This window comes from Sus scrofa, chromosome 6 (genome assembly GCF_054392235.1).
Source record: "Sus scrofa isolate SSC_HxYL_T2T_F1_AM1 chromosome 6, Sscrofa_HxYL_maternal_Yorkshire_Landrace_v2.0, whole genome shotgun sequence".
Lineage (NCBI taxonomy): Eukaryota > Metazoa > Chordata > Mammalia > Artiodactyla > Suidae > Sus > Sus scrofa.
Window position 1 is genome coordinate 82,910,977 of NC_139388.1, and position 14,966 is coordinate 82,925,942.

Here is a 14,966-nt window from a genome sequence, read left to right on the forward strand (position 1 = left end):
CCGCCAGCTCAGAGCTGCAAAACCAGCAGCTTCTAAAACCTCTACCTCCTGCACCTTCTTGGGTCCTTAGATGCCTCCCTAGATGTCCAGGGTGGGTGAGGGGGTGACCCCAGCAGGAGGCCTGCCCAGCCCAGGCCCTCACCAGCAGCTTCCACCGATCAGAAACACTGCTGCTGAAACCACTCCCTCTGTCCCTGGCCTCCAGAGATCTCCCTGTCCCTACCAATCACTTGGCACATAATCACGTCCAGCCTGAGCTGCTGTTCCGCCCTGGGTTCAAACTGTACTGAAAAGAATCTGATGGGTAATTCCTTAGGCTCATGTGACTTGTCCTCTCAGCCAATCATGAACATCCTGCAGGAGGGTCCGAACTGTGCTCTATTACGATCCTGTGTCCATGTGTCAGGATAGACAAGAGAGCAAATATTTTGCCACCATGCTAGGTAGTGATTCTGAATTCTTTCCTCTGATGACCTGGTTCTTGAATGTCTGCTAACATCATCTTCTACTGATGCAGTCCCTCATTATGCCTCTGCAAATTCCAAGGGTCTAGAACAGTGCCCGGCAGATAAAGGGTCCAGTTAGGACTCCTTCTGAAGCTACCTTAATTCCATCTTGGAAGAAAATGCTCATCTATTAAGTTGGGATCTGAAGGGTAAGTGGGCGTTAGGCAAAGAGAAGGGGCTGAGGGGTTGGGGGAGGGGAGAAGAATCTTCTAGGCAGAGTAAACAGGGGGAACAAAGGTCCTGGAGTATGACGAGGGTGTGTACACGTGTGAGCCCATGGCAGGGAACAGGCTTCAGGGCCACCCTGGAGCAGCAGTCAATCTTGGACAGAACAGAGAGGATGGATCCCCTCCCGTTAGAATAGGAGGGAGGAAGGAAAGCAAGGAGACACAGGTAGGCAGGTTTGAAGGGCAGAAAGCTGAGAAAGTTTCCCTATGATAGCTTCTATTTCCTCTTGGAAGAGGGAAGTAAGGGCATCTTCTGAGCAGCAGGAGAAACCAGGACAGGTGAGAGATTTCAGGAGAGAGGACAAGGTTTGCAATAGACACCGAGGAGAAAGGAGTCAAAACTGAGCTGGGGAAAGTGGAAGGATTTCTGTGTGGGGTTGAGGGTCCAATTGAAGTTGGAGACCACATGTTTCCACTACATCAGTACCTTGGTGTAGGTGGGCTGGTTGGGGTTTCATCAGGTAGAGGGGGTGATAGAAAGACAGCAAGACAAGGAAAGGATTATTGCAAGAGAACAGTTGAGCTAATGGAGCTAGGACTTAACAGAGCAGGGAAGAAGTAGGTTAACAGGTAGAGAGAAAGGACAGAGGGCAGTGGACAGCCACTGGAAGGTGTTGGAAGAAAAACATGGTTGAAATGGCTGGAGTTGCTGGAAGTAGAAGAGGGCCTGGTCAGGAGGGTCAAAGCAGGGGCAGATGTCGTTGATGACTAGGTTTCCGATGTGGCTCTGGAGTGGGGGGCTGATGTGGAAATGAGGGGAACTGGTGCAGAAGGGTTGCACCGAGGGCAGAGGAGAAGTCCCCGACCCAAACAGCTGCCCTACAAGCAGCCACTCAGATTCCCAGGTTTGCGAGCATCAGTCAGTCCAGGAGCTTCATCTGAAAATTCAGGGACACTGAGAGGGTCAGGGCTTGACCCAAGGTCACAAGAGACAAAAGGGGTTGGAGACACCCCCTCCCCCCAGTCCCCAGGGCTTGCCTCCCCCTGGAGGCCCTCTGTCCCAGGAGACAGGGATCGAGGCAGGCGAGTGGAGGAGACGAGGAGGATGGCGAGGTCAGACCCCGGTTCCCTTCTCCTCCTAAGGCCCCCGCCCCCAGCCCCGGGCCCAGCCCCGGGCCCAGCCCCCACCCACCGCAGCCTGGCCGGTTCCGGTCAGACCGGAAGCACCCCCGGCGCGGTTGCCCGGGAGACCTGGGCTGTTTACCAGCGGGACTGAACCCAGCTACGGTGGCGGTGGCGGATGGAGCATTGCTGCGAGGTGAGCGTGGCCGCTGCCCGCGGGTCCTGTCCTTGGCCTCCCGGGGTCCTGGGAGGGCCCGAGAGAGGCCAGACCCTAATCCTGTGTCACGTCGCCCCGACGGGCCTCCCCTGGGGGCGAACCCCTGCAGACGGTCCAGGGGCCTGGAGGGAAGCGGCTAATCCCCAGGGGCAAACCCAGCCCGGCCAGAGCTCACCGTTGCCAGAGTGGGACAAGAACAACTCCCGGGCTCTGCGGAAGCCGAGGAGCCTAGGAAAGCGCTGGGCCGTGACCTCCTGGCTGGCAGTACAGACCGGACAGAGACCGAGAGGGTCAAGGGGACGTCCCATCACACAGAGAGACCAGAGACCAGAACCAGAGCGGAGCCTCTCCCAGACCAGTGATCTTTCACCCAAGTCAACTCACTTTCTAGAGGCTCTTTCTTGCCCCTCCTCCCACCTCCCTCCTCCTGCCTGAGCTTGCTTCCTTCTAGAGCTGCCAGTACCTCTCCCAGCCCCTCCCCGCTGCTGTTGGAATCATCCCCAGTTCCTTTTCCAAACCTTTGATCACTTGGTGGCTTGTGATCCAATTTCTCCACTCCCCGGAACTCAGCACAGGACAGTGTATGTTCTAATCATTAGTCCTGGGTACAACCGGGAATGTACCAAAGTTTTCTCATTCTCAGGCCAACTAACATCTTGGTTCTTCAGAGCATCTTCATCCTAAAAGCCTCACAAGGAGGGGAGGTGATGGGCAGGGGATATATTAACTGATAAACATTTTTAAAAGACCAATTCAAATGTAAGCATTCTTGGTAGGTACCAGCAGATGGTATGTGGGTGGTTATATTTTCTTGCATTTCTTGTAGGTTTAGATTTGGGTTGTGAGTGAAATGGGGGGGGACAGAGTCTGACCCCATGGTGGGAGGCGAGCGCCTTTGGAAAGCGGGAATATATGGCTTTCGCTTCTGCTATCACATTCTCCTTTTTCCCAGTTGATCTGGCAATTAATCTTAAGGAATGGGCACCTGCCCTTTTGGCAGTTCCTTGGGAACAGTTATCCGTGTTTGTTTCCTGACTCCTGGCAGGCCTCTGGGGTGCAGCCATTATGTTTAAGTAAACAGGCCACTTGCCTATTCAACTGGCAGCTTGATGGAAGCCTACGCCCAAATCTTGTCAAATCACTTTGCAAATCACTTTGCAGTTGAGCATCTGCCAGGCCTAAAGGTGGCAGGATGAGCCGGGCAGGGATGCTACTGGGCGCGGCAGAAGCCTTCCTCGGCTGAGGCCGGCAGGAAGAGTTCGAGACCCAAGGTGTTAAGATAAAGGCGCAGCTGGCTCAGGTCCCCACACACCTGTTCCCCGCCCCACCCCCCATGGGAGCGTCGGTGCGCCCTGCATGTAACAGATGGTCCCTGCACTCAGGAGGAGGTAGCGGGTTATGAAAGCAGGTTCGATGGAACGCTTTTACCTGAAGGAGGTGTTAGTCTCTAAATAACCATGAGTGGGCTTAGCGGAATTAGTCATAATTGAGGTTTTTCTCTGAGATGGTTCGCAGTCATGTTATCTTATGATCAGGGTGCCTTGAATGTGACACCCCCCGAACACGGATAATTATATAGTACCAAAAGGTATGGAAAGTGCATGCACATACTCGATTTTTCCTGTTAAAAATAATCCAGCAGAGAGCCGGGGAGAACACATGACTTTCCTCATCAAAGTTGTTGAGGAAGAGGTTTCTAAGTTACCAAACTTACTGACAGTTAAACCTTCCCCAGGCATGTGTGGGAGTTAGGAGCCAAGTCTGTGATAATTCTGTCGAAGCTGTGGCGAATTAATAGTCTGTTCCTTGAGGGGGAAGGGTGGGCAGAGAGGGGGAGGTGGTTTACCAGCTGAGCTTCTCTTTGGCAGAACAGTTGGACAGTTGGGACCTGGGTGCCACCCTGAGTTCTAGGGCGGAGCTGCTTCATGACAAGTGCAAGACTTGAGAACTAGACGAAAATTCCAGGGGGGAACATAGCCCCACATTCCTCACAGTTGATCAGAAAATAGCTTAAATCAACAAGGAGCTGGGCAGGCTTTTTTGATGCCAGGGAGAAGGCTCCTGAGGAGAAGGCTCCCGGACTCCCAGCAGCCAGACTGGGTGTGCAAGACTCGACTGGGGGAACGGGAGTGTGGAAAGACTCGGCCTGTGAGCAGAACGGAGCCAACACGGAGGCCTTTCAGTTGAGAGGGCAGACTTTGAACTGAGGAGAGCTTCCGGAATCCACAGGGGTATTGTGTTTGTTGAGGTTGTAGTGGTGAGGAGAGAGATACACTCTAAAATTCGGCAATAATGGTGTTCCCATTGTGGCACAGTGGAAACAAATCTGACTCATATCCCCGAGGATGCCGGTTCAATCCCTGGCCTCGCTCAGTGGGTTAAGGATCCGGCATTGCCATGAGCTGTGGTGTAGGTCGCAGATGCGGCTTGGATCCTGTGTTGCTGTGGCTGTGGTATAGGCCGGCGGCTACAGCTTCGATTCGACCCCTAGCCTGGGAACCTCCATATGCCAGGGGTGCGGCCCTAAAAAGACAAAAATAAATACATAGATTAAATTAAATTAGGTAATAATGATAATATGTGCAGAATGGGCATCTTTGCACAGGGAGCCGAGGGGCTGGAATTGCATTGCTCAGGATGGCGCAATGAAGGCGGCTTGGAGCCAGTAAATGTGAGGCAAATGTGAGATGAATGTGTGGGGTTAGAAGGACTGTATTAGCATTTGCTGAGACCGTGTCATAGGCAGGAGCTCATTGGCGTCAACCTTCCAGCATTTCCGTGCACCGGGCCAGGCAGGTGTGTGTTCGATGGTTAGAGGTAACCCACCGCAGACACACTGGGGAAACGCTCTGAAGCAACAGGTGAGACCTTGGGGCCTAAAATTACTGAAAGCACTAAACAAACAGACAACCAAAACCAAAAATCAGAAAAACCTTGACCATTGAATTAAGCCTTTCCTCTGCACCAAGCCCGGTGCTTCCGGCTCTCCTACATCATTTCCTGTTACTAGCCTCACGTTGCAGGTAAGGAGACTGATGCTGAGAGGTAGTTAAATAATGTTTTCCCAGTCATACAGCTAATTCTGTTTTTTTTGTGTTTTTTTGTTTTGTTTTGTTTCTGTTTTTTTCCTTTTGTAGGGCCGCTCACGCGGCATATGGAGGTTCCCAGGCTAGGGGTCTAATCGGAGCTGTAGCCACCGGCCTAAGCCAGAGCCACAGCAATGCCAGGTCCAAGCCGCATCTGTGACCTACACCACAGCTCACGGCAACGCCGGATCCTTAACCCGCTGAGCAAGGTCAGGGATCGAACCCGCAACCTCATGGTTCCTAGTCGGATTCGTTAACCACTGCGCCACGACAGGAACTCCCATACAGCTCATTCTGTAGATGAGGAAAGTGATGAACCAGTAAGGTGGATTGACTACCCCAGGGGCCCCGCTGGAACTCAGCAGGACCTGAAATAGAACCCAGGTCTTACAACACTGGGTCTTGTGTCCTTTGCTCCCAAACATGCTGCCTTTGGGGGCCCACAAGGCTCTGGGAAGCTACTGGTCAGGCTGCCAGGGGGAGAGTCATCGTCACAGCTGTGGTCAGGATTCAGAGGGAGGCAGGGAGCCCAGGACGTTGCAGTATCCTGGGAAGGCCGCAACCAGGGGCTGGGAAGAAGAGGTAACAGGAACGCTGTTGGAGTCTTCGCTGTGGCCGAGCGGGTTACAGACCCAAAGCTGTCTCTGTGAGGATGTGTGTGGGATCCCTGGCCTCGCTCAGTGGGTTAAGGATCCAGTGTTGCTGCAGGCTGCTGCACAGGTTGCACGTGGGCTCAGATCCGACGTTGCTGTGGCTGTGGTTGAGGCCAGCAGCTGCAAGCTCTGATTCAACCCCTAACCTGGGCATGTCCATATGCTGTAGGTGTGGCCGCAAAAAAGAAAAAAAAGAAAAAAATTTAAAAGATAGTAACCATGTTCATGAGGAGGCCAGGAAAAGGAGGGGACTGGTTTGGCAGCTCCAGGCCTGCAGGAGACTCACTCATGCCTCTCGCTCTGCTTCAGAACGTGGCTTCTGTGTGACCTCATTAGCACACAGAGCTCCCCAGCACAGCGAGTGGGGGATCCAAACGCAGGGGCCCTCAGCATGTTTACAGGGTGAATGGGAAGACACATGTCAACAGCTAAAGCAGAGGGAGGGAGGTGCTGATGGGGAAGCCAAGCCTGGTCCTGAGAACCTGGGTTCTCTTCCGGCTCTGCTCTTGGCTGGCTTGGTGGCGTTGGGCATTGGCTCTGCCCTTCTGGCTCACACACCTGTAGAATTAGTGAGTGCCCAGAGTCCCCCTTTGGGGTTGGCCTAGGATGGGGTTTGGTAAACCATGGCCCACAGGCCAGATCACACTACCATTTCTGCGTGGCTCGTGAGTAACAATAGCTTTTACACTTTTTATGGTTGAAAAAAATAAAAAGAGGAAGAGTACTTTGTGCCCCATGAAAATGATGTGAAATTCAACTGTCAGTGTCCACGAGGGATGTTTTCTGGGCACACAGCCACCCCTGTTCGCTTATACACTCGCATCACATGGGTGGAGGAGAGTCGTAGGGACAGACGCAGCCGAAGATAGGTGTTGTCTGGCCATTGACAGGGAGGGACTGCGGGCCCCCAGCCTAGAAGCCAGGTGCCTGCCTGTGCGTTCTAGCTGGGCTGGGAACAGGCGGGATCAGCAGTGGGGTCCTGCTCCCTCTGCCCCCACCCGATGACAAAGTGAGGGCAGTGGAGGGGTCTTGCATGAAGAGATTTGAGCAGAGCAACTAGCGAGGTTGCATGAAAAGATGGTGAAGAGGAAAAAGAAAGCAAGGGCCGGCTACGGGTGATGTGAAAAGAGGAAGGACAGGCTGGAGGGAGCAAGGGAACCTGGGGTTCACCGAGGGGGCCTCGTCCCCTGATTCCAGGGCCCAGCCGTCTGCTGTCTGTGGCGGGAAGCTCTGGAGCCGAGGGCAAGTGAGTGGTGGGCCTACCTCTCAGCTCTCAAGTGAAGCTTGGCTTCCCTGCCCAGTGACCACGGGGTGACTCTTGTGCTTTTGAGATAATCTTTTGATCGTGGGGTGGCAGAGGCCCCCCTGGGGAGGGCTCCCCACCCTGTGGCCCAGCAGATTCCTGCCTCGGGACCGCCCTGGCTCTTCCCTCACCAGGAAGCTTTCCTTCTAGTCAAGGAGGGGCAAACCTGGCCCACCCTGTCTTTGTAAAGAAAGTTGCATGGGCACACAGCCGCCCTCCTCTGTTCACCTATTGTCTGCATGTCTGTCTTATGCTGCAGGGGCGGGTTGAGTGGTTGGATCAGAGAGCAGGTGGTTCCCAAAGCCACAACTGTTTCTACAAAAAGTTAGCTGACCCCTGCTCTCAATCGTAACAGGGCTTATTCCTGCTCATCTTTCTGGTCTCTCGGCTTAAAGCAACCTCCCACCTTTAAGAATAAGAAATTGTTCCCTCCCCTGGTCACCCTCTGGTGTAATATTTTATTTTCCTTAGAGCAGTTATTGCTCTTTGAAATTATCTATTTACATGTGGATGGAATGCCAGGGTTTCCTCACTGTAATCATTTCAGTTGCAAGGGCTTATATTCCAATGCCTGAAATGAATGAATGAATTGTAATGAGGACCCTTCTCCAGATGCCAGAAATCCAAAGAGAAGCCCCCCTTGCCCACGTTTCCCACGTCGTGTCCAGTCCTGATTCTGGCCCCCTGGGGAGTAAATGGCTCAGAATCAGAAGGTCCCAGAAAGTCTAACCGTGGCCTCCTCTTTTCTCCTGCTTCCTTAGGGGTCTTGAGAAGCAATGGCCACAGAAGCCCCTGTGAACATAGCCCCCCCCGAATGCAGCACTGCAGTCAGCACAGCAGTTGACGGCTTCCTTTGGCAGCGGGACTCGCTCAACATGCATGTCATAAGGCCCAAGTCCGCCAAGGGCCGCACCCGGCCCAGTCTGCCCAGACCCCAGGGCCCGGAGGTGTGCTCCAGCCGTGCGCCGTCTCCGCCTCCAGCCATTCCCTGTGAGTCACCAAGCAGCCAGAAACCAGGAGCCTGCACACCCAAGTCTCCCAACCAGTGGGCTCCCGATGAGATCCCGGAGCTGCTGCAGCAGATGCCCATTGGGTCCTCCTCTTCCCTCAATAAATACCCCGTCCTCCCTTCCATCAAGAGGAAGAGCCTGGCGCAGGGGGCCCTGGAAACAACCTCGAAAAAGACCAGTGCCCTGCAGCGGAGCAGCCTCCAAGGTCTTTACCCCAAGGAGACAGGCACCCTGAGGATGAGCGGAGAAGATGCCAGAGCTCGGCCTTGTTCCCTGGAGAGGAAGTTCGTGATGCAGCCCAAGAAGCAAAGCTCCTATGGGGCTGGAGATCTGGAGGAACCGTCAGATCAAGAGCCAAGGCTGCTGCTTGCCGTCAGGTCACCGTCAGGCCGCAGGTTCGTTCGCCACTTCCGGCCAACCGATGACTTGCAAACTGTCGTCACTGTGGCCGAACACAAGAACAAGGCCACTTACCGACACTGCAGCATTGAAACGATGGAGGTGCCCCGGAGACGCTTCTCTGACCTCACCAAGTCCCTGCAGGAGTGTGGAATCGCCCACAGGTCGGCGCTGGGCATCGCCCGGGAAGACAGGGAGGGATGGCCCTGAGTCCGCTGCTGCCCAGCCAGGGTCCTGGGTCTCTGAGCAAGGAGTATCCTTGGGTGCCACGGCCTCCAGGGCGCCTTGGTTCCAAGTGCCACGTGAGCCTGGGGAAGCTGTGCCTCTTGAGACGCTCACCCTCAGAGCATCTTCTTTGAAGCAGTGAAATCTACACATGTGCCCAGTGCCTTAAGAAAATTCTCTCCCAGTTGGCAAATTCTCTCCACCGCCAGAGTGAACTGGCAAGTGACCAGCTGGAACAGCTGTGACTAGGCCGCCTTCTCCTTTTCTCCTCGGGTCCTTTCTGAAGCACCTGCTAGCCTTTACAATGAATTTGCACTCTCCTGAAGCCAGTGGTTTGCCTTTCTGTATTTGATGCAGGATTAAACACTTCCCAGAGAAGATTCTGGTCTGGTAAATAACCAGGGTTCAGGAACTGTTGTGCTGGCGTTTGCGTCTCCGGCAGGCATTTTTAAGAAACAGGCGGCTGGCCTTATCTTGGGAGCAGCCCCTTGGCCAAGCTCAAGTGACTCGAGTTTTTCGGGGATTAGGGTTTGTGCAAGGTGGTTTCAGAGGAAAGAATGAGTCTTTAGCTAATGCAAATCCCCAGTCCGCCACCCTTTCTAAAGGAATGCAGGAGCTGGAAAGTAAATCCTTTCCACAAGCACAGATGAGCCAGTAGCTACTTTATTTTTAATGGAGATTGAAAAGGTTTATGATTTTTTGGTAGCTGCTGTCTGTGCTACAAAATGTGTCCCAAACTGAGAAAAGCCAGTGCCATCAATCAGATGTCCTTTGCTTTTGTCCGTAATGGAATCTTTTGTTTTTAAATGGCACAAACCTCCCGCTGGCTTATTTGGGTGTGGGTCTGTGGTTTTACCCCCAGTTCCAGTGTCTCCTTGGAGCACTGAGGCTCCCCTATAAGGATGGTGGCACCCCTCTTCTCTGATCTGGGATCCTCTGGAAAGAGAGGGTGCCTCACTCTGGTGTCACTTTGATGTGCCTGCGCTGGGACCCGAGGCCCGGTCGTCCGGCCGGTCACTGCGATACTTGCAGCTGGTGCAGACCACACAGTCTTGTTCTTCCAACTCTCAAGTGGCGACGTGGATATTTGCCAATGTTCCCTTGTGCTGTGAGTTCAGCATGACTCCCACGTCTCATCCGGGTCCCCTTGTGGCCAAATCACCATTCAGAGCAGGGGACCCTTGTCTTCCCAGAGCTCGGTCACCACAGAGCCCTGGGGACTGATATGCAGCCCTGCTGGCTGGGTCCTCAGAGGAGGCAGGAGTTCGAGACGCCTATTGATGTGGCTCCCCTGGCCCATAAGCGCGTCTCGCACACAGATCAGGTCTGTGCTTGGAAAGGTGACTCCCAGCAAATCAATACGGGGCCCCGGAGATAAATACCCACACTGTTTCCTCTGAAGAAGGCTCACCTTGTCCTAACTGCATCCCACACCACCCAGATCATTCTGGAATAGCTTATGTGGGAATATTCTGCAAGATTTCTTAATACCATTGAGTCAGCTGCTCCCTTGACCGCAAAGGCCAGCCCAGGCTGGCGGTGCCCCGGGCAGGCCCACGCCGCTGGCCACATCCCCTCTGCTGCTGACCCCACAGGAGGGACTGGCGACTAGAGCCTGGTCCTCCCAGTCCGGGAGTTTCACCTCCTACCCAGGACTCGGGCACATAAATCTGCCTCTGATCCAGGAGGTGGAGAAGAGCCTCCCACCAGCTCCCACCTACTCTGTGGTAAGAATAAAATGCCACCCACCTGGGGCTTGGTAATATCTCCAGGCAGGCGATTTTTAGAAAAATCTCAGCAAAATGAAGGAGTTAGAATGTTCTGCACTTTAGGGGTTTGCTTCAGCAAAGATTTAGCTTCGAATTCTGGGGTGGTAGAAGAAAGTGGAACGCACAAAGCATAGAAATATTTTAGGATATTTTGGCTTAGGTGAACAAGGCTAGATTCAAAACACCTTAATAAACTTTTTTTTTTTTTTTTTTTTTTTTTTTTTTTTTTGGCTGGGGAAAAAGTTGATACTAACAATAAAAATTGATTTGTGTGAAACTGAGTCAGTGGAGAAGCGCCTCTTCTTACCTCAGCCCAAGCCCTCGGCCACCACCCGCCAGCGGGCAGAGGGCTTGGGCAACCCAGCCTTAGCTTTTCTCTTTGGCAAAGCACATGGCTTTGCTGTGAGATCCAGGCCCTCGTCCCAGGGCCTCCAGACACTGACTTTCCTGGAGCTCTCGCTTCAGCTTATCTCAGAGCACTAAGCTTATCTGCACTGGAAGAGACCCCTAAATTTCTCCCCCCAAACCATCCCACGCACACAACCATCCACGCACACTCCTTTTGAGGTTGGTGGGAACAGACAGTATCAAAATTCCAGAATGCTTGGCTCTGTCTGTGTCACTGAAGCCAGGCCCCCTGGCCTGATGGGCTAAGCTGGCTGGACACCACGCTTGGTGGCCCTGGTAGGTCTGAAGTTGGCTCACTCCGTGGTCACTGACTTGAGTCATTCATGTCACTGGTCATCACAGAGGGCCCACCCTGTGCCACATTGGCGCCCGGGCAAGAGCGCATTGGCGAGAAAAAGTGGAAGCACTTCTAGACTCCACTCAAACCAGCTGAAGGCAGCCACTATAGCTTTATCTGGAAGGACCCTAGAGGGAAGCCTAGGCTAGATGGCTGCAGGTCTCCCCACCCGCCTCCAGCAGATGCAGAAGAAACCCTTCCCTGCCCCCTCTAGTGGTGGCACCAGGGGGTTCACTCGTGAGGGTAGGAACGTTGTATGGGACAAAGCTTCACGACAGGTTACCCCACGGTGTCCGCGGATACAAAGTCCAGTAGGTAAATGAGTCCTGCCCACAGAAGGAAAAGCAGGAAAAATAATGACTCATCATTTAGAATCCAAAAAATTTTCACCCATAGATGGCAGGTGGTTTTAACGCCACAGTCATCACCCGGAAAGTACCTGGGGACCCAGTCATCAGCCGTCCATCCAGGGCAGTCCTGATGAAGAGGTGAGGTGAATGGGACCCTAGGCCAGCAGTGCCCCAGACCCCCGCCCCCAGAAAATCCTTCACAAAGAAACTAAGACAAGCCTTGAGGCTTCCATTCCAATTAAAAATTGTAAAGACTAGTGACAGATCCCTCTATCCGGCATTACGATGTTAAGGCATTCTGGACTTGGCTCTTATCACCATTTGAAAGGGGTGTCTAACATCAAATAAAGCCACCCTTTCCCAAGAGGCAAAATAGTTTCTCTTTACACAGCTTTTTATTAACAGCTTCATAATAAGTCAAGATAAAAAGGTACACAGTTTCCTGTGGTTGGGGTCTATTTTATCTTTTTATTTTATTTTATTTTTTGCTTTTTAGGGCTGCACCTGTGGCATATGGAAGTTCCCAGGCTAGGGCTCGAATCAGAGCTACAGCTGCCAGCCTACACCACAGCCACAGCCACATCAGATCCAAGCCGCATCTGCGACCTACACTGCAGCTCACGGCAATGCCGAATCCTTAACCCGCTGAGCAAGGCCAGGGAATTGAACCTGCAACCTCATAGTTCCTAGTTGGATTGGTTTCTGCTGTGCTGTGCCGGGAACTCCTTGGGGTCTATTTTAGATGAGACTTTTATAAGGTCAGAGGATCTACCTTTATGTCTTTTAAATAGAATTGCAAAGAAAACTAGATTATTTTATTTCAGCATTAGTTTGAAAATCACTCTGAGAATTAAGCAGGAATATCTGTTCTTTTAATCCACGGAGGCAACACAGCACAATAAAGTTAAAACTCTGAGCATGTTTACCCTTGTCCGGAAACCAGCACGGACCAAAAGCCCACCTGAGAAGCAGAGAGGTCGGAGGCCCCTGCGGAGGAGTTAGCAAGCCCATCAGAGCAGACTTCTGGTGACTCACTCACCAACACACAAGACATATAAAAATAAAATTGGGTTTTTTATTTTGCATCTACCCTGGTGATGTGACACTTTCCTTTCCTGATGAGGGCAGTTTCTCCTAGCCTTTTCTGACATCCCTCTGTGTGCCTCCACCATCAGTTTCGGAAACAGCAGCAATCCAGAACAGCTGATGGACAGGCACAGATCTCTGGAAGTATTTAAATCCTGTCCCAAGACGCTGAGCAACTGATGTGACCACAGCCAAAAGGTGCCATGAGGGGAGCCTCATTCCCCCAGTCCTGCTCAGAGAAGCGCTCTGGCTGCTGTGTTGAAAGTTGACTCTAGGCATCAAGGTGGAAGATGGGGAAGACCAACTACTGGATCTTGACCATAAGCATAACCGGGGGAGAGACGGTGGCGGCCCTGGCCGGGTTGGTTGCCATAGACGTCCTGAGAGATGGTCAGATTCTGGACATGGACTCCATTTTAAGGAATAAGAAAATGCAAGTTGGGATTTAACCAAGCAGCCTTAGCTGGACTGTTTCACCCATGCGGATTGTTTCGGCAAAAACAAACATCACGGCGACAGCACCAACACGTGGTAGGCGAGGAAAGCACTGACCAGCAGCAGCGCTCATAGGAAAGAAATGCATGGAGGTTTTTGGACAAAGTGTGTAGAGACTTTCAAAGCTGTTAATTGTTCTAAGAGATGCAACCGAAGGAGTTCCCACTGTGGCGTAACAGGATTGGCAGTGTCTTGGGAGTGCTGGGATGCAGCTTCAATTCCCAGCCTGGCACAGTGGGTTAAAGATCCAGCATTGTCACAGCTACAGTGTAGGTTGAACCTGCAGCTTGGATCTGATCCCTGGTCCAATGCCTCAGGGTAGCCAAAAAAACAAAAATAAAAGAGAGAGAGAGAGAGAGAGGGGGGAGTTCCCATTATGGCACGGTGGAAATGAATCCTACTAGTATCCATAAGGATTGCAGGTTCGATCCCTGGCCTTTCTCAGCGAGTTGGGGATCCGGCATTGCTGTGAGCTGTGGTGTAGTTTGCAGATTTAGCTCAGATCCTGTGTTGCTGTGGCTGTGGCGTAGACCAGAGGCTACAGCTCCAATTCAACCCCTAGCATGAGAACCTCCATATGCCACTGGTGCAGCCTGAAAAAAAGAGAGATATGCAACCTAAAAAGGTCGCTATTTCACTTAATGTATAGATTAAATCAGTTACCATCTAATGGCTGGGGTATGATTACTGGCCAGGGTTACTTTATAAGAAATCCTTGTTCCAGGAAAATAACCCATTGTTTATCTCTATCTCTCCTTCCTTCCCACCCTCTCTGGCTCCCTTCATTCCATTCATTCAAATCAGCAGCTGATTTGGGATGCATTTCCTCTTGGGAAGGCAAATAAAACCACCGTCCTTTAGTGCAATGAACAAAACCCCTAGTTTCATAGTTTCCTTGCCCACCTATTCTTCTTTACAATGAGGAGATCTATGCAATCGGGTCTTAGTGGTTTGTGACCAGCTGAGAGCTGCACCTTCTGACACCTGCCCTCTAGCAGAAAGGCGGAGATCATGGGTCCACTCTGGTGGTGAGGAGCACCAACGGACACCCTGGGTATGCTCCAGCCCCAGCCCACGGTTAACAAGAGTGGCAGCCACCTGCAAGCAGACCGTGGGAGAATGGCAGTAACTCTCATCCTTCCTACTGGGAAGTACGGTCTGGAAATCTCCTGCTGTCCCCACTCCAGCCCTGCATCCAGCCCTGGGAAGCTACAGTGTCAACGACAGTGTCAACCCAGACCAGATTTAGGCTGTGTCCCAAAGACTCTGGATCCAGACCCTGTAGAGGTGTGTTCGTTTCCCTAACCCAGGTCTGAGCCTCAGCCCTTTTTCCTTTGTGTGTGTGTGTGTGTGTGTGTGTGTGTGTATGTGTGTGTGTCTTTTTAGAGCCATACCCTCAGCATATAGAAGTTCCCAGGCTAGGGGTCAAATTGGAGCTGAGGCTGTTGGCCTGCAGCACAGCCACAGCAACGCCAGATCTGAGCTGCCTCTGCAACCTACACCACAGCTCATGGCAACACCAGATCCTTAACCCACTGAGCAAGGCCAGGGATCGAACCCCCATCTTCAGGATACTCATCAGGTTTGTTACAGCTGAGCCATGATGGGAACTCCCCCTTTTTCCTTCTTAATGGAGTTCTTAGCAGAAACTCATCTTATTCAAATTTGCTGTAACAAATTAATTCCAAAGGTATCTATAGGCACTTATATGCCTGTCAGGCCAAATTCCCTGCCCTTAGGGAGCTTACCTTCTAATGCCTGAAGACAGAAAAGAAGTAATATACATAATAAATAATATAGTACGCTAGAAAAAGGATACATGTGATGGGAAAT

The 14,966-nt window shown here is 52.2% G+C and overlaps 1 protein-coding gene across 2 annotated transcripts; it reads left to right on the forward strand.

The window, feature by feature from the left end:
* The first annotated feature begins 404 nt into the window (after positions 1 to 404).
* On the forward strand, positions 405 to 10,738 carry UBXN10 (UBX domain protein 10). 2 transcript variants are annotated; one of them, XM_021095475.2, is made up of 2 exons: positions 405 to 655; positions 7,816 to 10,738. In XM_021095475.2, exon 2 carries the CDS (start codon positions 7,831 to 7,833, stop codon positions 8,671 to 8,673), a length of 843 nt encoding a protein of 280 aa, XP_020951134.1. In that variant the 5' UTR covers positions 405 to 655; positions 7,816 to 7,830; the 3' UTR covers positions 8,674 to 10,738. The 2 variants fall into 2 exon arrangements, with proteins under 2 accessions (XP_020951134.1, XP_003127717.1); XM_003127669.4 differs by lacking the exon at positions 405 to 655 and adding an exon at positions 1,927 to 1,991.
* The last annotated feature ends 4,228 nt before the right edge of the window (positions 10,739 to 14,966 follow it).

Bases quoted from the DNA above. Each gene is read 5' to 3' on its own strand.
- UBXN10 (XM_021095475.2), top strand. From the start codon at position 7,831: ATGGCCACAGAAGCCCCTGTGAACATAGCCCCCCCCGAATGCAGCACT.